The sequence below is a fragment of the Drosophila miranda genome, chromosome XL (assembly GCF_003369915.1).
Source record: "Drosophila miranda strain MSH22 chromosome XL, D.miranda_PacBio2.1, whole genome shotgun sequence".
Taxonomy (NCBI): domain Eukaryota; kingdom Metazoa; phylum Arthropoda; class Insecta; order Diptera; family Drosophilidae; genus Drosophila; species Drosophila miranda.
Window position 1 is genome coordinate 3,859,196 of NC_046673.1, and position 21,689 is coordinate 3,880,884.

The 21,689-nt window shown below is 48.1% G+C and overlaps 2 protein-coding genes across 3 annotated transcripts; one reads left to right on the top strand and one right to left on the bottom strand.

The window, feature by feature from the left end:
* Positions 1–217: 217 nt before the first annotated feature.
* LOC108165128 lies at positions 218–17,781 on the bottom strand. 2 transcript variants are annotated; one of them, XM_017301193.2, is made up of 8 exons: positions 17,367–17,781; positions 15,773–15,876; positions 7,230–7,333; positions 3,497–3,650; positions 3,306–3,433; positions 3,037–3,184; positions 2,841–2,963; positions 218–2,776 (listed from the first exon to the last, which is right to left on the bottom strand). In XM_017301193.2, exons 3-8 carry the CDS (start codon positions 7,305–7,307, stop codon positions 1,311–1,313), a joined length of 2,097 nt encoding a protein of 698 aa, XP_017156682.1. In that variant the 5' UTR covers positions 7,308–7,333; positions 15,773–15,876; positions 17,367–17,781; the 3' UTR covers positions 218–1,310. The 2 variants fall into 2 exon arrangements, with proteins under 2 accessions (XP_017156682.1, XP_033253346.1); XM_033397455.1 differs by lacking the exon at positions 17,367–17,781 and having other exon boundaries at positions 15,773–15,881.
* Positions 5,814–7,205, top strand: LOC108165129 (farnesol dehydrogenase). Its single transcript, XM_017301194.2, has 2 exons — positions 5,814–6,504; positions 6,571–7,205. The coding sequence occupies exons 1-2, from the start codon at positions 5,932–5,934 to the stop codon at positions 6,748–6,750; spliced, it is 753 nt and encodes a 250-aa protein (XP_017156683.1). The 5' UTR covers positions 5,814–5,931; the 3' UTR covers positions 6,751–7,205.
* Positions 17,782–21,689: the final 3,908 nt, after the last annotated feature.

Here is a 21,689-nt window from a genome sequence, read left to right on the forward strand (position 1 = left end):
GTCCCATTTGTTACGGCCTCTCATGCAGTGTGTCGAGGGCCCCTCCATTTAAGGTCGACTTTCTGCAAGTATAAGAGGGCTACTACCCTTTTCCAGGTGGTATTCTCTTTGTTAATCTACTGTAATATTGTCATATACGTATGTATCTACGTCAATACTCACGATACGTAATTGGCCGACTCCTCTAGCCGTTGTTACCAACCGTTTAGCGGCGAGTTTAAAGTAAATTCGGATTCTTTAATTTCAACTTAGCTAATTTTATTCAATTGTCAATTTTTCAACTACAAAAGTTGCACTTAATTTGTATCTGCACATAGACAACTGCATTCCATAAGCGGAAAATATAGAGTGGTAGAGAGTGTGTTCAATAATTGTTTGTATAATCCCTCAAAATTCAAATGTGAATATTTTCGATGGAAAATTATGATAATAAGCATTTTACTAGATGGTTGCGTAGGCAATATATAATTTAACTAAATTTCCCCTAAATAAAACTCAGTTTCAAGGCCAAAACACATACAAAAAAAAAACAAAAAAACAAAACAAATTTTTCAAAATTCAATTTAAAATTTCCATTTTGTTTGATGTGGCTTAAAGCTAGATCTATATCGTACGATTTTCTCAAACATATGCCGTAAATATATATAAGTTAGGTGTTTATATGTATCAATAAATAAATAAGTTTCCCTTAAACCTAGATGATGTGAACTCCATGAACATCTATCATCATTGAGCACCTCTTTTGGGTACGGTATCGCTGGGTATTGCGATACCACCCACCAATTCTGTTTGTGTCTCTTTCTCTATATATGTGTATGTGGATGTGTGTGATTTTGAGTCTTTGTGTATGTGTGTGTGTGTGTGTTTAAGCAATTTAACGACTAAATGCACCCAAACAAAAAAACGTTATGAATGGATCGATCGTTCGATCGTTCAGCACCAATACGAATGTGAAACGGAACCATTTGGAGCGGTTCGAGTATTGCATTGTTGCCCGGATACGGACGAGAAGCTAACATTACGGTGCCATCTCCATCTTCATCTTGGAACCTCTCTTTCTCTCTCTCTCTCTCTCTCTCTCTCTCTCTCTCTCTCTCTCTCTCTCTCTCTCTCTCTCTCTCTATTTCTCTCTCTGTCTTTGTCTCTTTATCTTTTCCGATTTCTGATCTCCGAGCAAAAAAAAGGATCGTATAAAAAGTCATACGAAATAAATAAATAATAATAGAAGGCAAAGACGAAGACGGAGGCCACAATCCGATCCGATCCGATCCGATACGATCCGATGACGATGACGATACTATCCGCACCGATCACTGAACCGTTTCATGCCCCACGACGGGGCTCTGCTGCCGCACTTGCTCCTGCTGCTGTTGCTGCTGTTGCTGCATGTGGCGCAGGCGGAAGAGGCGCAATGTCATCCAGGAGGCCAGGGTGCCGGGCACCGGCATGGGCGTCTGCTTGTCCAGCGCCTCCTTCTGCAGCTGGTAGCGGTAGAGCAGCGAGCCGGCGACCAGGGCCGAGACAATGGTGGCCGAGATGACCACGATGAACAGAATGCTGAACCCAGGCACGGGCATGCAGATGCCATAGACGACCTCCTCGCTGATCTTGCCCTGGAACACGGTCACTGCCTCCTGCTTCGAGTCCGGCGAGAAGGCCAGGTCTGCCTCGGAGATGACATCGTAGAGGCCACTGACTCCCACGTCGGCACTGCGCACTTTGCGATCTGAGATGACCAGGGAGCGGCGACGACGACGGCGGGGATTCTCCGGCGCCTCTGTGGTGGAGGATGTGGATGTGGATGAGGATGAGTCGGCATCAGCGCTAGGGGCTGCGGCCTTCTCATCGGGCTCCTCCACATCCAAGTCGATATGGTCCTCTCGCGATTGTTTCAGGGGCTCCGCCTGGGGCCGGTAGACGGGACGTGGCACATCCTCATCATCGCTTCTGGGCTCCAGAGAACGGGGCCCGGCCATGGGCACGCCCATGCGCTTCTGTGCCTCTAGCTGCCGTGGTCCGTGGGGGAACTTGCCGCTCTTCTTAAGGCCCAGATACCGCTCACCATCACCCCCATCCATGTCGGCCAGATCAGCGAGATCGTCGTCGCCGAACAGGTCGGACAGGTCGGCTTCCTCCTGATCCTCGTGCACGGGTCGCGGCTGCAGATTCGCACTCTTCTCGTGAGCGCCTCCATAATCCCCTCCAGCTCCCATTCCCACTCCGCCCACTCCTTGTCCGCCAATCGTCTGCTTTTGGTCGTGTATTATGTCCTCATAGAAGATGTCATGGTCCACACCCGGACCCATACCCAGGCCCATGCCCATGCCCATTCCCATTCCCATGCCCATGCCGTGCTGGGGCGGAGGCAGGGACAGATCCCGGAGCAAATCGTTGGTGCTGCTGCTGCCCATCGCATCCCCCATGTGAACATCCTTGCGCTCGTTGGCGTTAGTCACTCCGTGGCCCAGACCGAGGCCGAGACCGAGACCGCCCTCACCGCCAGCTCCCGCCACGCCCGAGTTCTGGCAGTGGTCGAGGCAGCCGTGGCGACAGATCTCCACCTTGCACTTGATGTGCACGCTCAGCGCGTCCGGGAACTTAAAGGCGTGAAAGAACGCGTACGTGATGACGGTGGCCCTCTCGTCGGGGGCGCGGGCCTTCAGGAAGCGTGAGATCATCTTTGGCCGCAGCACGCAGCCGAACTCATCCGAAAGGTTGATCACATGGCCAGAGCCGTCCGAGGCCAAGCAAGACTTAACGCGCATATCGAACTCGCCTGAAAGATAAAAGATACGAGCATAAGATACTGATTGGTCGGTCCAAAATATGCTTGGGCTTACCGCGGTAGTCGTTGATGGCCACGACGAGGGTCAGCGTCGATCCCAGGGGCACAATGCCGCTCACTGGCGGCGCCCAGGGTCCCTTGCCATGCTGAATCTCCATCCAGCAGTCGACATTATCACCTGCGCGGAAGTTATAGGATATAGATATGGATCAAAAGCGGATCCGACTGAATGGATTGCCTGGGCGACTTACCGCGGAAATCGAGCTGGATCACATCCAGATCAGCAATCACCATCGGGGGCTTGGAGGCGGTCTTCTCGTAGTCGTTGAACCACTCGCAACGCAGCCGCTTCGCCTCGTCCCAGACCTCCAGCAGATCCTTGTCGTATTGCACGACTACCTGTGATGTGATGGACAAAAGTGATCTTTAGTTGGGTTCAACACTTCGAAAGGGATGGAGGATGGGGGATGTTTGGGATGTATTGGGATGTATTGGGGATCATTATCGATTGCAGCCTCACCGTGTTCTCGTAGAACTGTCCGTTGAGATCCGGTTTGGTGCCGCATCGTGAATACGAGATGCGGAACGAGAAGAATGTCTTGCCCGTTGAGGGCGGCACATACACGCAACGCGGATCGCTATGTTGTCCTAATGTGATCAGAGTGGGGATTAGTACTCGTATGAGTGCAAGATTTTTAGGAGGATACGCACCTTTGGAGCTAACAATTCCCTCAAACGGATGCGAGAATGTTAGATGAACATCCATGTGATCCTTGCCGCACATCACCTCCAGGGAGACAATGTTGGGCATTCCGTCGGGCCGGTCCATAGGCCACAGTTCATTACCAGCTATGACTAAACTAAACTGCAAGAGTGGAAGGTGCATGTAGCAATAATGGTCAGTTATTGGCAGTGGTACGTGGCTAATATCGACTCATACAAAACATTCATTGGACTCTGATTCTCATTCAACCTCCAATCTGCCTATCATTCTGCCTATCATGCCTATCAAGGCCCAACGCCCACACTCATTCCATCTTAGGTAACCATTCTATCCATTTCCATGCCGAATTCGAGCCACTCCCTCTCGTGACGTGTCTCTTCCACAATTGATTGGATATGTTCTTTCTATCTCCTATCCAGCTGTACCGTATTCCACCCCATCAACAGTTATATTTAGGTATTTCTTTCCTACAATTTCATCTGCCAACTGATCCTACCATCTCTGTCCTATCCTAGCCCATAATCATAATCATCTCTGACCATCTCTATCTGCTTCTCCAGCTCAAGTTCCATCTCTAGCCTTGTGGGTGGCATCTAACGGTTCCCGACTGGCACCTGGCAAACGTGTTGCCAATAAAAACGAAACGGAAATCCAGTCTCTGGCCCAGGCAGCAGGCAGCAGCAGCAGCCCCTCGGCCATGGCCAATAAAGGCCAATCGAAATGAGAAAGCGAATTCCACCTGGTCCGCATCCGTTTGGCCGCGCTTTAGAAACTGGTCTGTCCCGATCTCCTGGGGCTCCCCCCATCACCTCTTCCCATCCACTCCAATCAGCTCCCCAGCCCGACATTTGCATACTGATACTTGGCCAAACTGCCTTGCCAAATACTGCTAGAGATTCCGTCTAGTTGCGAGGATCGATCGGCTTAAATCTGAACAAATTTCAAATGGAATTTGCATTTTCATACACATCCATATACGTATACATATATGTACATACACATAGATCGCCCCTCGACAGTTCCTTCCACTCATGGTTACTGCACCTGCCAAGCAACATGTTGCAGGTATGTGCAGTGCGTTTACCTGCCCCTATATGAAGCATGAAGCGGTGCCACGTTGTCTGGCATCTCAGTGCCAGACGAAAATGCAGGCGCCGGAGACACAGACAAAGCTCTCTTCTGGCCAGTTCACCAAATCATTTGGCCTAGGCTCGTAGCTAGTCAGTGAGCTGGCAGCAATAATTGAATGCTCGTAGAGATTACCATGCCTTACACTGAACGAAAATAAATATCAGATATAGCACGAGAATGTTTTTCACCAAAATAAACAAAAATATTCCTTGAAAATGGCACAGCCGAAGGCATACGAACTCCGTAGCATGTCTCGAGTCACTTCAGAGACTGCGAACAAGGCTTGCTGATTTGAATCCGCAGTGCTTCCACTCGGCTCTTCGTGATTCGCGGTGATCCGAATCTGAGTGAAGGGTAGGATTCGTAAGGATCGAAAGTATTAAAGAGACATGAGCACAGCTGTGTTTTTACGACTACTATGGATTCTACTATCATGCAGGATGAATTTAATGCAACATTCGCAGCCCATTATATCCAATAGTAATCTATCCAAAACAATCCTTATCCTCGTCAGTAACTTAACAAAAATCTATCTAGCGTATCTATCTATTTGTTTGTATGCAAGTCGAAAACGGTTGAATCGAATCGAATATTTCAATTGAATGACGATATCAAATAACTGTCATAGGAACCATCGATCTGCCAGGGGGGTAAGCGCTAGTCTTTCATTCTGTCGTACTGCTTTTTCATTCATTCGAATGCATATTACCCCTTAGTTATTCCCTATATTTTTCTGCATTGGAAAAACAAAAGCTCCAATCTGACTATAACATTTCTCTAACTGCAACTATCCATTCCTCTCCATTCCAATCAGTATTTCGACTTATTTTCGAGAACCTATTCAACGATTTGGTCACCGTGCCGACGCACGCCGTCTTTCAAATGTTTCTGCTGATCTACAATGATAAACCACGAAAGAACTGCTAGCAATGCTAGAAATTCTATCAGCTGGCACAGATTCGCGTGGCCAACCTGCAAAATAGCATTCGGGAATACGAGTAGATAGATAATTATATGGCTTTTCCAAGAGTCATGGTTAGAAGCGTTTTGGTTCTCTCTCTCTTTCTCCATCGGCGTATACGTTCTACGATTATAGTCGGACTCGTATTCCTACCTTGTATTCGTGATCGGAGCTCGTCGGGGAAGCCTATAAAAGACTAACCAGTGCCGGATGGCTAATCAGTTTGCTACGCAAAACCATCCGAATCACGCTCCCGTATAAGAGATTGCTCGGTTCTGTAAACCACATCGTTCTTATTAGGAAATAAACTAAACATTCGTAATAGTCGTAATGGATCGCTGGCAAAATCGCGTTGCTGTCGTCACCGGAGCCAGCTCGGGGATTGGAGCCGCATGCTGCAGGGATCTGGTGGCCAAGGGCATGGTCGTGGTGGGTCTGGCTCGCCGTGAGGAGCGGCTGAAGGAACTGAAGGCAGCGCTGCCGTCCGAGCAGGCCGCCCGCTTCCATGGCCGCAAGTGTGACGTCAGCCAGGAACAGGACGTTGTCGACACCTTCGCCTGGATCGATGCCACGTTGGGTGGAGCCGACGTTCTCGTGAACAATGCCGGCATCTTGAGGCAGGCGGCGGATATCGTTAAGGAGGGCAACGGCCCCGATCTGAGGGCCATCCTCGACACCAATGTGCTGGGCGTGGCCTGGTGCACGCGCGAGGCCTTCCGCTCTCAGCAGCGGCGCAATGTCCTCGACGGACACGTGGTGATCATCAACAGCGTGCTCGGGCACCGTACACCGGTCACGAGCTTCAGCCTGGGCATGTATGCCCCCTCCAAGCATGCCGTGACTGCCCTGACCGAGGTGCTGCGCCAGGAGTTCCTCAACAAGAAGACCCAGACCAAGATCACAGTGAGTTTCTCTTACCCTCGAATTGCCGCTTGCCTCTAACCGAAGCTCTTCCTCATCCGTCCCCAGAGCGTGAGTCCCGGCGCCGTCGATACGGAGATTCTCGACAAGAGGGTCCTCGAACTAATGCCCGGTCTGCCCATGCTGCGCTCAGAGGACATTGCCGATGCCGTCTCCTACTGCATTCAGACACCACCCAATGTCCAGATCCACGAGATGATCATCAAGCCCATTGGAGAGTCCGTATAAGGTCTCTGGCACCCATCTACGTGTATGCAATCCTGATATTAAACAAACCTAAGTTTCGATTACGTTCTGAGAGATAACTGATATGCTTAGATCCGATCTAGAAGCTCCGCCCTCATCTGAGTTCAAGGGCAGTATATTTTGTAGATAAAAGCGAATAAGTCTCCCTCAGCAGACTTCTTAGAGAGGCATCTTTCTACCAATTTTACTAAATACGCCTATAATTTGACCGCCTTTATTAACACCTGCAGTCTCACTGTTCTAGAGCCAGTTCAGAGAAAATGTATTGCTTGGAAATAATTTCTATGTTCATTGAGATAAGATCGTACGATTATTCGCTGTTCCCCAGGCCAAGGTCGGCAAATCAAACTTTAGTTTGTAATTAATTCTATACGAGTACGAGTATGTGTATAGTTTTGGTGATAAGAGCCGAGTAAATTCTGTGGATATGCGACAGCTATCGAGTGTTTTGTTGTACTTACCATTAAGTGTAAAATAAATATACAGCTACTAAGTCTAAGGTCCCACAGCCGTGTAGGACCTTTTTGTGGGCTCCACATGCTGGTGCTGGGCGTGGCGATCGGATCTGCAACGAGGCGAAAGAGTATTGAATATTATTGGGTTTCGGTTACGCTTCAAAAGGGGAAAGGTGCTCGGTGGGACTACCCCAATGATTTGTATGCTACAATCACTATCGCGAGGGAGGGTACGAGGGGGTCTTATCTCTCCTCTCTCTCTTTCGAACTAAGGTGGTTTACTAAGCCATAGGCACAGTGGGCTACGAATTGGCAAACTGAACTTGAATTCCCCCAAAGACAATTGTACCCCCAATTTCCGTGCAAATACTAATTGATGATCCGCCGTTGCACTGATCGCTTTTACCCCACTGTATCGCACAGTTCGCGTGGGCGAACCCAACCAGACCAAGACGGACCCGTCGGCAATTGCAACTGTTGACTGGCTGCTAATGCCAAGTGCGATCTCGACTCCGATCTCCATTACGATTATATAGTTGGCTTGTCGGGCTCTGTGTCTGTCCATCACGCGGCTCTGACCGAACAGGAACGAGGAACGAGGCACGAGGGCCGCAGGTTGAAGCAGCCGCAAATCGTGATCCCAAATAAAGTGAGACACACTAAATTGCGGCAATTTCGATGATCGATCGATCGAATGTAGGTACTCCTGATCTCATTGCAAGCGATCGCCTGGTTACTGGTTTTTTGGTTACCAAATGAGCTAAATGGTAAACGATAGATGGCCGGATAGACATACTCGTACTGTTGCGTGTTGATCGTAGATCTACAAGATCTTTTGGGGCTAATCAGATTCCATTTTCTCCATCGTTCTAAGTCGTTTAATAATGATATTCATGGATTTGAGAGTTCAATGATCCTAAGGACTGGAATAGTTGGAGCTGCTTCTTATACGACATCTCCCGTTTATCGATTAAGATGGTTATGTATTCTAGTATGTGCTAAGGTACATATGGTAGATCGTTCATCAATAATATTCATCTCTTTTATTGATATCTTTCGTGCATTTCCCTCCCTTAATTTCTTTGATTTCCAAATGGATGTTTGATAACTTTTACGAGTACCCATGGCAAACGCTTCACAGTCTTTTTCGATCATCTGCCATCGACCGCACTCTACGGATGTTTCGTTAGTCGATCGATCGATCGAGGCCAATTATAGCTACACATTCACCCGAAAGCTTCCATTCGCTCTCCGCTTACGGTTAACCTGAATTCCTGTCCTCTTCTTTCGAGTACTCGCATAATCTTCCTATATTCCTGCCCCTGACTTCGCCCCTTTTAAATTCCCGAACGCTTTTTCTGTGGGGCGACACAGGAACATTAAGTGCACGCGGTCGCCGTCGCGGTCGATCACATTATCCTCCGCGACGTGGTCGTGGTCGTGGTCGTTCTCATCCCAATTCGTATGTTAAATATCAATTGATAAGGGCCTTTCCCCCTTATGTTTTTGGTCAAAGGAGCCCATCGGAGTAATAAAGATGTCGATGTGCGTCATTAGCGCGGCGCATGGAACGTTGGGGGGATCGGGTACTGAGCACCAATGACTGATGACTGAACGTATCCGGGGCCAGATCGCACTTAACCTGACGCCCCCGGCCAATGGGGCAGCCGAAAATTGTTCGAATACGTGAAATGGCCGCAAATGTGCGGCCACGAAAAGAAGCCATAAACAAATTGAAATTTAATAAACGGCCAGGCGGCCAATTTCCCTGGACCTGGACTTGGATCTGGACTTGGACCTGGACTTGGACCTGGACCTGGCCTGCTCTCTGATCCATTCGATCAGTGGCCCCCCGGGGGGTCCATTTTAACATTGCAAATTTTGGTGGCTGCGCTGCCTGACGCTTGGACAGTGGACGGGACGGTCTGTTGCCAGGCCTGCTTTGTAGCCTCGTGAGTCACCCCGGTGCAGGAAGGAAAATCAGGCTGCAGCAGTGACCCACTGCGACATAGTGTGTCCAATGGGCTTGCAAAATGAATTGAGCGATCACCGGGCCAAGAATGAAGCACTTTAATGGCCAGGGGTGCACTTAGCGGAGGTCTATTCCAATCAACTTTACTTTACGATTTGTGCTACCGCGGAAATCGTTCTGTTACTGCAGGAATACCGGAATAATGTCAAACAAAAACTCAAATACAGAATAGATAATGTTACATTAATCAAAAGCAGGCCTAAATCGATCTCATCCCTCTGTGAATTTTGATAACAGACAAGCTGTTCAGCCATTAATCGAAAGACAATCGAAGCGAGAGCCACAACGGAATACCCCCCAAAAGGAATACTGATGTTGTATGAAAAGCGACCGCGAAATTAGTTGCCATTTAAAAGCTTTTTTTGTTGGGACTAAATTTGGGGGACTATGACTTTTTTTGTATAATAAACATAAAGAAAATCAAAAGCATTTGTCAGAGTACATTTTTGTAAAGCCAATGATCGATTTTGTATGCCCAACTGTTTATCTGTTTATCGATAGCTTGCACGATAACTTTCTGCCGAGGATCTGGACGAGCACACCTGCCGCATTGAGTAGACCAAGATCGACCACGACGACTAATAGATCCCCGTCAAATTTCACCGGAACCGAACCGAACCGAACCCGAACTTTCCAATTCGCACAATAATTCTTTCGCATTTCGATTGGGTACACAGAGACAGAGCTGCTGCGATAAATATTTACATTGGCAATTGTTCAGTGGGTAAACAGCAGCAGCAGCAGCAGCACTTTCCCTGCTCTGCCACCAATTAAAGAAATGCCGACAATCAATCAATCAATCAACCCGACAATCCGACAATCCGACAATCAGGCAGTCAGTCAAGCCCACATCAATTCCATCGGGCTGTAATAACAAAATCTCATTTCGCGTCTCTGTCTCCGTTGATCGCCGCGCCGCCTATTGTGCCTGGCCTGGCACACACTTTTACCCAGCAACAGGTGAAAATGAAATCGAAACTGTGCGAACAAAGCGGCGCTCGAATACGAACAAGAAAAAGATGATGGACGCTCCCGCTACCACACCCCCCCCTTCACATTTCGACCACAGAAATGCGGTCAACGGAGATTCTCTCGCAGAACTGTAAATCGGTCGATGGCGCCGGGGAGGGGAAGGGGGAAGGGGGAGAGGGAGTGTGAGGGAGGGGGCCAACGGTAAACGGCTGATATGCTTATTTGTCTTTTAATTTGGAGCCAATTAATTTCTCTTCTCGTTTATTGTCTCTCGACACACACACACACACACATGCACACATGCACACACACTCCGCGACTCCCGAGCACAAGTGAAAAGAAAACTTGCCTCTACCGAACTCAAACTGGAGATCTCGAACTTGCACTCGAAGTACCTAAAACAAAGATAATGGAATAATAGCAACAGAGATCGAGGCTCTCGATAACCTTGCCTTGCATTGCATAGATCGATCCCGTTTAAGCAACTAATCGATATAAAGTATATGTACTTGGAGTTGGTTGGATAATCTTCATAGACAAACATGATTTTCCCTTTTAAAAGGTGTCCATAAGCAGACGACTGAGTAACGATCAACTGTGAACAGTAAATGCCTCCCTCTATCGTTTCAATCGATCAATCATGTTAGGATGTATTGATTGTACTTAGCGATTAAATCTGGGAGACATTATTCCCGAAGGGCGGGACGTGGGCTGTTGATCTCTTAATATTCTACATAGATACACACACATGCGAGTAGCAGGGTCGGAAATCATAAATACTCCTTACGCAAGGGTACTCGTACAGCGAGACAGCGCCTAGGCTAACTGTAACTCATTCTCGCTCTCCCACTCACTCCCGCTCTCGTCGAGTGTCTGCGTCTGGGCCAGCTGTTTTGCATGAGTGCAGGAGCGAGAGTGGGAGCGAGAGCGGGAGCGAGAGCGGGAGCGAGAGCGTGAGCGAGGAATCAAAAGTCAGCGCAGAGGCGCCCAATTAAGAGCCGCCGCATGGTATGGGATGGGATCTACTTAGGAGCGGAGCCAGGCCCCGGGTCCGGGCCTTCTCAGGCGCAGTCTAACTAAGTCAAAGAAAGTGCGATGCGACGCGACGCATTGAAGAGCCCGGCGTCTGCCGCCGCGTGCTGCACGCTCTGATGGCGCTTAATTAATGATGCTGCTACCTCTGCCGCTGCAATTAACAGTACCGCACGCTTGCTGCAGCTGCAGAAGTGGAAGAACGGAAGAGAGGAAAAGTAGAAGTTAGTTGGACACGCTCCACGCCCCAAGAGATGGGCTTAGCTGAACGGCACCCTCGTACCCTGGAGCTCGCCCGATCCGATCCGATCCGAACCGAACCGAACCGATCCAATTCGATTTGATCCAAGCTCGATCGATGGAATGGATTCGAAGTCGAATGAAATGGCAAAGAAATGGTTGCATCAAAAAGCGATCAAAACCCAAACAAAAACTGGAGCCCCAACCGCACTTTGCTTACAGTTTTCACTTTTCTTTCTTGTGAGATGTGGGATTGATGAATGGATGGTGGGATGGTGATATGGTGGCGGCACAATAATGGAAATGCCAGTGGAAATTGAAATGGAAGTGGAAATGGTTCGGTTCGGTTCGGTTCGGTTCGGTTCCATTGCTATTGAAGACCGACCACTTTCGAATCGAACAGAGAGCCCCCGGACCCGGCTATAACGGTACGGCGAACAACCAGCAAACGGTAAATCACATGCCTATGCTTCATTGCTGTTTATCTGTTTTTGTGCTTTTTTGATGAGATATGTATGTATTTTTAGCTTCTGTTTTTTTGTGTTGTTTTTTTTAGAGTGCTTCCAGAGAGGAGCGCCACCAGATGGTGCGGGGTGCGGGGTGCGGGGTGCAGGGCATGGGCATACCGTGCTCGTCTCATAGTGAAAAGCAGCAATAATCACGATAATGATGCCACTACGTTGTGGCACGGGCATGGGGTATGGGTATGGCTAAAGTAACAGTAACAGTATAAGTAACAGTAAGGCCGAAATCAAAATACATTTTTAAATGGTTCACTTTCTTTTAATTAAACTGGTTCCACCAGCCCCAGCCCCAGCCCCAGTCGCACCTCCCCCTCCAGACATGCAACCCCCTTTCCATCCAGCAGCCACAGTTGCCGCCCTCTCGGACCACCTCCATCCCCCACACCTTGGGGACCCGCCGAGGGTTCCCAGGAGGGGGCTCGAAGCAAGTTTGTCCACTTTTTAGTTTTTTGCTTAGTTTTTTTCGGGCGCATTCTGCAGCCGTAGTCGTCGTATTCGCCGTAGCCAAATGCAATTTTACTTTGTGTAATTAGCTCGGCATGGATATGGCTGTGCCGGTGGTGCCGCACAGTCAGCCACAAAATTAAACAGTCTCTGGGAAACTGACTTGGCAACTGCGGTCTTGTGATGATACAATCCTCCACCTTTCGTCTTCACAGAATATACTGAAGAAACGTCAGTGTAACATATCTAAAAGTATCATCTAGTGGCTGGCACTATCTGAATCACCAATAGATCAAATATGGATCCGATTTTGACGGTTTCCTTGAATGTACGGAAATTTCTAGTTCTGGAGCAGGAGTCTCCATGGTCTGCATTTTCAGTTTTCAGCTCAAAAACTTGTATCTATTGCCTAGAAACGATTTCAGGGGTTATGTTGGTAGTCCATATCTCCTTTTCGATCGATTTTAGACGTGTAAGCAGGCTCTCATTTGTTGGGGCACATCCGCTGGAGCCTTAGCGGTTGAATCATAACTCAAATTATCTGCTCACTTCAAAGTTTTGAATTTATGACAATTTCAGACAACGATTTGCCACTAAATGCAATGGGAAATGGGAAATGCAAATGCAAATGCACAAAAGGCAGAAACAGGGAGAAACAGGAAGAGGAACAGGCGGGAGGGGTGTAGTGGAGTGGATGACATCGTTCCCAGTTGTTGAAGCAGCTGTGTACAACTGCTGCAACTACTCGTACCATGAATTCTGTAGCTGGAAACGTCCAAAAGGCTTTGGTAAAGACCGAGAACGTGTCAAATGGTCCCAGTCTCATTCGCATTCGCAGTTGCATTTGCATTCCCTACCTCTCTGCAGACTCTGCACCCGACTGTTGCAGCTACTCGTATTCAAATTTGGGGCATGAACCAACCAATTCCTCGTCTCCTCCGTTTCGCCTGCGACAAAACTTTTGCCAGGCTCTCGACTGTCTCTCTGTCTGGCGGCAATCTGTTGTCAACTTTGAGCAACGACATGACAGCTGCCATGAGAGTAGCCCCCAGCAGCGCTCCGCTCCAAAGTCAAGTGCAAACAATGCGCTTTCCTCTAGGAGCGTATGCATATGGAAATGCATGGAAGTGGAAGTGGAGGTGGAGGTGGAAGTAGAAGTGTAGCTATTTAGCTATGTAGCTATGGCAGCAGGTCCCCAAGGGCGGAACCAAATCTTATCAGCGGGCCTGCAGCAGCCCAAGGGCTTTGCCTTTTAAGTTAACGCAATTTGTTGACCTCAAAGACTTGGCCCCCAATCGAAGCAGTTTGAGGGAGCACGAGTTTCGGGATAGCTTTCGATTTCAAGGAGGATTTTATACGAGTACATATGAGCTGGGAAGAGGAAGAGGAAGAGGAAGAGGAAGAGGAAGAGGAAGGGGACCCAAATGTGGCACGAAAAGTTTCCATTTCATTATTGGAATGTCTGTAGAAAGGCAAAGAACAGTTAGACGGTGAGACGCTGAGACGCCGCGGCGTCTCTCCATCCATCTCACTGTTTTCTCGCTTGTAGCTTTGATGGTTGTTGAATACAAATTAAGATTCTGTGAAAGAAACGACGCTTGTCGTCGCTTTATCTGTATCCGCATCTGCATATCGTACAGGTATTCGTATTCGTATCTCTATATGTATCTGTATATGTATCTATGGGTCTCAGTGTGTCGTCGCATCCGTGTCTGTGCCTGTGTCTGCCGCGAATGGCATGTGAAAGAGGGGCAGTGGCAGTGGCAGTGGCAGAGGCAGTGGCAGCAGCAGAGGCAGCTTTGGGAATAGAATTTACTGGGTCGATCGCAGCAGCTCATAAATTATGCGTCATCAGCATCGAGAATCGCGACCATCGATGGTGGCTCCAACGGGCTCTGCTCACGCTGGTCAGAGCCAAACAATGAATGAATTTCAAATGAATTCAAGCGAACACAACAAGAGACACAGATACGGGTCGGGCCTTTAGTCGGGCAGAAGGGGGGAGACCTTGACTCAGAGGCGGCTAAGGCTGAGCTGAGCCCCCCTCCCTCCTAATATTGGCTAAAGCAAATCATTTGAGGCCAAACAAAGAGATAGTCCACTGCAGCCGAAGCCGAAGCCAGAGGCCGAGCTCGAGTCGGAGTCGGAGTCGGAGTCGCAGATGGGAAGAGACACACAGATACTCGTAGATGCCGTTTGCTGATCTCCGCTTTGCCAACAACTGGGATCCACAGACGCGACAACGAGGCCTACGGTCTACAGTTTTCAACTTGCAACTTGCAACTTGCCATTGCATTTATGGCCAAGTCGCGTGTTTCTTTGCAGTTGCCAATCTCTGGCTCTGGCTCTGCCCCATGGCTCTGTCTCCGTCTCCGTCTCTGTGTCGCTGCCTGTTCCTGTATCTGTATCTGTATCTGCATCTGTGTCTGTGTCTGTGCCACAAGAGTTCTTTGGCTCTGTCTGCAGCAGGAATTGAGTTTATTGTGCCACAGCGGCGTGCCTTGGATTGTCGCATCAGCTTAATTAGAATTCGAAGTAGTTAACGGTGCATTTAATGCGCTCCAAAACGGATCAAATGCATCAACACCGCTACCACTCACTTCTCATCAGCGCCAGCACACTTGCCGCCGCCTCCTCCGGGTGTATCTGTATCTGCTTGTGGGCTCTGTTCCATTTATTGTGCGAGTATCTCCGGGAATGCCAGTAGCCAGTAGTCCCGACTAATGGAATCGAGTCCAGTGACGAAAGCTGTCACAATATTGATTCCCATTGGAGTGAGGGATTATGGTATTGGACATGCTGGCAATGCTGACAAATGATGATGTACAGCTTATATTTATTATACACATATTCGATCCCCTCTCACACGGCCTTCTCCTGTTCGTCCGTTTAGTGCCCAGTCAGTGACTTGTGTCGCCAGCTATTTTACCAGAGGATCTCCTCCATGGGAATCATCATTATTCTTATGGGAAATAACCATAACCAATAGCTGTCCCAAATCTGAGTCGGATCGTTCATTTACAAACATTAACATTCGTTGAAACCCTTAATCTACAAGAATAATAATGATTATAAAGCACATCCTTTGTGTACATCAATATGTACACATATCCTTTTTAATATATGATTATTTGATCTCGATTTATAACATTGTCATAACGTAATCCCCTAATCCTCAATAGCATCAAAAATGCATAAGTATCGGTGAAAAATAGCTCCTTTAATAGTTTGGTACATTCAGTAGATGTTGTATGAAAGATCTTTTATCGGAATACCATAATCGAATAATTGCATTTTGAACTTACCGATAGAGCTTGATCTTTCCGATGGTCAAACACACACAATTTTGAGTGCTCTCGTTAGTATTTCTGCTGTTTTAGATTCCTTATATTTCCGTATTTCTGGAACACTTAATATCAAACGGGAAATTTAGGCTGAGTTTGGCAAATGCATTAAAGAGTAAAAAAAAAAAAAATAAGAAGAAAGAATGTGTAAAATATGTACAGAAGTAGAAGGCCGAAGTGAAATCGGAACGGACCGGACCGCCTAACACGTAACGCAAATAAAGAGGAATGCCAGCAACCAGGCAACGAGGAAACGAGGCAACCAGTCTGGGAGCCCAAGACACCCCCCTCCCCGCCACCACTGTTCTCAAATGGAGAACTGATTGGTGATTAGTTCCCATTTGACATATGTGTGCGAGGAAAATGCCTCCCCGAATGTCCGCCTCTCCGACTCTCCGACTGTCTGCCTGTCCGTTCAGAGATTTGGTCAATAATTAGTGCATACGAGGTACAGGTGCAGCAGCACCTGTTGGGGTACTGTGTATACGGTTGGATAGACAGCAGGATGGGGAATGACTATGGGAATGATCCGACGGATGACGATGCTACTTTTGTGGGTCTCGTCTGGGTCTGGGTCTGGGTCTGGGTCTGGGTCTGGGGGCCTGGCCTGGCCTGGCCTGGCCTGGCCTGGCCTGGTCTGGTCTGGGGTGGCACGTAGAACTCTCCGTGTTTTTATTCTGGCTGTGTACGTGTGATTGTTATGATTATTATTATGTATTATTATTATTTTTCCACGGCTTTTGTCGCTGCTGGGAAAAGCTGTGGAAAGTGCCCCATCGAGTGGAGAGACACAAACGCGAACGCGAACACGAACACGAACACGAACGGAACGCCGAGCACAAATCTGGCTGGTGTGTGTTTCTCTGTGGAAGATCGTTTCGAGCTGCAGTCGGGATTTGATTTTGAGGTTGATTTTAGTTTCGATTCTGAGGAGGATGGAGGCGCAAGATAAAGAAGAATCAGACACAGACACAGAGGCAGAGGCAGAGACAGAGACAGAGCCAGCCGCATTTGTGCTAATTGGGAAAATTAGAAAGCATGAAATACTCGGCTGCATTTGCTGTCTAGCTGGTTAATCGGCTCCCAAGCAGCAGCAGAAGCAGCAGTGGCAGTGGCAGTGGCAGTGGCAGTGGCAGTGGCAGGTCCGAGTCCACATGAAACACCACCCCCCTCTATAGCGTCCCGAGCGCAACCCGGTTGAAGGCTGCACAATGTGTTTCACAGAAAATACCTATGTCTGAACATGGGCATGTTCCCAGCTCCTTTTGCGCCAAATTGGACGAAAGTGAAATAAAGTCTCAAATTCTGCATGCACATACAAATATATATAATTGCAAATTACACGATTACAAGGCTTTATATTAATAACAAATTAAAAAAAAAAAGATGTTTCCAAAAAATACAAGTCAGATGATCTAAAAACAAAAGGTTTCACACAGTTTTCTGAACAGTTTCCTTTGGCTATAGCTTTTGTTTGGTATAGGGGTACGAATGGGCATACGGTTTGGCTATACGGATTTGTGGATTGAAGAGTTGCAAGTACGCTGGGACTTACGGGTAAAAAACACTCACTTCACTGAACTGGACTCGCTCGCTCGCTCTCTTTCTTTCGTTCTTTCTCTCTCTCGCGTTTGCTGTATTTTTTTTATTCTGCGCTTTGGCGCAGGTAACGGTAATTGTAAAACAACAACAACAAAAAAATACACTGACACTAGACACTGGGGGGAGGAGGAGGAGGAGGAGGAGGCAGGCGGCAGGCGGCACTTGGGCGTCGCAGAACTGAAAAACGAGGCTCGATCACGATCCGAGCGGATTCGGACTCAGACTTGGACTCGGATTCGTATTCGTATTCTCAAAGCCTGGGATACGGTGAGATGCGATGCGATGCGATGCGATGCAATGCGAAGCGATGTGGCAAGCAAGCGGCCAAGCGAGCAGCACGTGTGAACTCGACGAGCGACGAACGCGAAATACGCAAACCAGCCAAGATACTTTCTTTGGCCTCGTAATGTAACTGTCGGGAACACAAGAAGAAAATCAAGCCAGACACAGATACACACAGACACAGGTGCACGAGCCCGAGCGGAGACGAGCGCAGAGTGTAGCGACTGCGGCAGAAGCTTCGGGCTTCGGCTGCTGCCGCTGCTGCTGCGGCTGCGCCACGAGCTTTCAAACACTGCTACACTGTTGGCAGCTGCACAAATGAGCACAGTCACAGCCGAGAGAACTTGTTGCTTGAAACTCTCTTTCTCTGCCTCCACTGGTTCTGCCTCTTCTCCGGCCTAGGCCTCTGCTGCTCTGCTGCTTGTTTGTTCTTGTAGTGGCACTTGGCCAGGCCTAGACTGAGACAGATATTGGACGGCGCGGCGCCGCTAATCAAGCGGCCTAATGACATAGAATCGCTTGCCAATTAGACGCGCCACGATCAGCAATAAAATCTGCCACTACACTACCCACCTTTTAGGCAAAGATGCTCCTGCAAAAGGAGCACAAGGAGAGCACACTTGTATACCCTGGCACTTGCATCGCAGATTATGAAGGGCCATATAAGCTCTATGCGCATTTACATTTGTACATACATATGTATATTATTGATCAGTCACTCAGTTTTCTAATATTGATGAAAGCTGTACTTAAGCCTATACATTCAAACATATGTACATATGTATGTACATGCTAGCGGTCCTCTTGACCTATATGGCTTTTAGCTCTTTATGATCCTAAGAACTTACATGTATGTATATACAAGTATGTACATATGTATGTGCATTTAATGTTTGTTCAATAATGCTTTGTATATAAGAAGTCGTTATTTTGCACATTCCACATAGCTTCGAGTACGAGTATGTATTGTAAAGTCGAATTCGATCGAAAAGGAATCGCATATCAAATGGGTCCCATTGAACGGACCGATCTGCTATCAAAAGCTTCGGCGCCCAAAACGTAACATTTTTTGTTTTTGCTTCTCGCTATGTCGCCAACATGGAAGCTTGTTGCGTCGTAGATTTGGCGCACTTGAACTTGAACTTTCAAAGCAGACATTTTTAGCAGCGGGCGGAGCGAGCCTGTATTCGACTGTGAATACCCAAGCAAGCTTTAGCTCTCAGCAAGACAGCGCCGGTGAGGAGCGCTATTAGCAGAACCGATATACCCCATCTGTTGGGGGTATCGAAAAGCACAAGCCAAAAGCTGCGTAAGCGGGTGCGGGTGCGGCTGCGGCTTCGGCGTGGATGTGGATGTGGGAATAGTATGGGTAGGGGAAGCTGACTCCTGCTTAGACTGTAATGCGCATAAATTATTTGGGTTCCCAATTGGGCAACATTTATGTTTGTTCTATAGAAGCAGATCTTTCCATCATAACGGTGGATGGTTGAATGCTGAATTCTGGCTGATGACAACTGATCAAGGTTGGGGGACAGTTAGCGATCAAATTGATTTGAAGAATAAGCCAAAAATTTCCGTTTCCGCACTGTTGCAGACACCGCTTACCATTTGACGGGAAACGACTGCCTATTCTCTCTCTTACACACGCATACACACGCAGACATGACTGATGTGCAACGGTTTTTATGCTGGTGTTGTTCTTGCCTTGTGCTTTTCTCCTCATTTGCTGTTAGAGAGGCTGCTGCTGCTGCCGCCGCTTCAGCTCTCTCTGGCTTCTTCTATCCTACAAGCTGAGATTCTCTTTTGCACACACACACACACTCTCTCTCAGAAACTGGGCGCATTTAAACGGTAAACATCATGAATGCATTTGGAAAGTGGTTGTGGTTCGTGGTGTTTGCATTTTGCATTTCTTCGCATTCTTTCTCTGTCCGCTGCCCGCTGCTGCTGCTGCTGATGCTTCTCCAGCAAAAGAAGAAGGAAAAAAGAACAACAGCAACGGTAATACAGACCGAAGACGGGGTTTTCATTTCTGAGAATTGATTGGCCGTCGCGCCGTGCTCCACACGCCACTGCCGCAGCCTGAGCCTCAGCAACAGCCACAGCCAGTCTTAATTTCTTGCTGCATTCCTTTGGATTCTGTACCGCTGCAGCAGCAGCAGCAGAAGCAGCAGCGTCTGCAGCAACAGGTGCTGCTGCTGCCTCTGCTGCTGCAGGCAGTCCAGACTGCTGTTTCTGCGGCAGCTATTGCGATTGTGATTAAATAACGTTTGTTGGCCGGTGTCGGCGTCGTCGTCCTGATCGTTCGCTTCATTAGCTCAACATGGACAAGGTGTATTAAAATAGGGTGAGGCATTCTCTTACAACAGCTGCATATTTCCTTTTGGTTGTCCGTGCGGCAGCCTGAAGAAAGAGAAGTAGTTTCAGGAGTTTAACCTTGTACATCGTCGACATGTGTGCCAGGGCAACAAAGTTTGCGCCCAGCTCCATTCCTTGTAGAGAGATCTCTGCTCTCAGAATAGCGCTCCTCGTCGCGCGTTCTCTCAGAGCTCAACCCCACGATGCGATCTCTTTTCTCGTCGTGCTCTTCTCTTTCAAATCCACTGCTAGTCCCACTCCCCTCTACAAGCTCCACTCTTCGCACTCTCCCCTCACAACTCCACTCGTCTTCGCTCGTCGCACAAGCTCGTTCTCATTCCCATTCCACGCATGCGCAGTCCGCTTTTGAATTTGGCATCATCAACAGCAGCAGTGGTGCCGCTGCCGCTGCCTCTGCTTCAGCCTCTGCCTCTGCCTTGGCCTCGACCGTCGCGTCGGACGTCGCCATCGCTGACGCTGTCGCAGTTGTTCTCTCATTTCTTTCTTCCCACTTGGCGTGTAAACTATCGCCATTGCCTGTTTCTATGACAGGCATTGGCACACTTTGCCTCTCTACCATTGCTTCTGTTGCTGTCATCATTGTAATTCCTCAACGCACTTGCCTTTGCTTCACGACTGCTCTGCTACTGCTGCTGTTGCTGCTCCAGGTAGTTCTCGCTGGCATTGCCATTGCCTCCTTCGTCGCTGCGTCCTCTGTCGCCGAGTGCCCATTTGGCTAAGTCGACTATTTAACTATTTTTGCTTTTTGGCTCGATAAGCTCTCAAGATGCTGCTCCATTTGGCTGTACGCGACATTTATCTCTGATTTTATTTTATGGCGCGTTGTCGGCGTCCTCCAGCCCTACTCCCCTCAAAACTCCACTCGACTCAATTGACTTGTACCACCTGTGACTCGAATTGGGGCCCTCGCCACCGTCTCGTCGTGACCCAGAAGCAAATGAAGCTGAGTGCGCCCAGACACCGCCATTGTTGTCGCCTCCGCCAGAAAGCTAATGTCGATGCTAATTTGTGTCCATTATGGGGTTAGTGGGACCCGTTCCGTCTTTACACGGCCCCCGACAAGATTGATGGCAGTCGGGCCACTTGTGTCGTGGGGGCGTGGCTTTGCGACTCATTGTGTCACCTGCAATTGGCATTTGGTAAACCCAGTAACTGGTGGTTCTCGCAAGGGGAAATGGAGAAATGACTGGCTGCGACTAGAGAGGCGTTTAGACAATCCTTACCTGAGATTCCTGTATCCTTTTCGCAAATAATGAGGAACATAGTATACTATAAGCACACTTTCTTAAGCACTTGTTTATAAATACATATGTACATAACATCTAGTTTTTTCTGAATAGAATCGGCCAAAGAACCATTTATTGTTGGAAAAACATTATTGGCTCCGAAGAAATCTAAGATAAAAATTAGATCACAATATTCGTATTATATAGCCTTTTCTTCTGGATATAATTCGCAATTTAATAAACTTGGAAGCCCCTCATGGGGGGCCTAGTGTTCATGTGTACATACATATGTAACTTGGAGCCTGGCGACCCCATCAGAAGTTTAACTGAGAAGAAAGAGAAGCTTGTTTCCCCTCAAATAGTAGATGCATGCTACCTCATTTTATGTG

Excerpts from the sequence above, each read along its gene's own strand:
- LOC108165128 (XM_017301193.2), bottom strand. The coding sequence starts at position 7,307 with ATGTGGAGCCCACAAAAAGGTCCTACACGGCTGTGGGACCTTAGACTT. Across the intron at positions 3,434-3,496 it reads GGGAATTGTTAGCTCCAAAG|GACAACATAGCGATCCGCGT; the intron begins GTGCGTATCCTC and ends TGATCACATTAG. Across the intron at positions 3,185-3,305 it reads GACAGTTCTACGAGAACACG|GTAGTCGTGCAATACGACAA; the intron begins GTGAGGCTGCAA and ends ATCACATCACAG.
- LOC108165129 (XM_017301194.2), top strand. The coding sequence starts at position 5,932 with ATGGATCGCTGGCAAAATCGCGTTGCTGTCGTCACCGGAGCCAGCTCG. Across the intron at positions 6,505-6,570 it reads AGACCCAGACCAAGATCACA|AGCGTGAGTCCCGGCGCCGT; the intron begins GTGAGTTTCTCT and ends ATCCGTCCCCAG.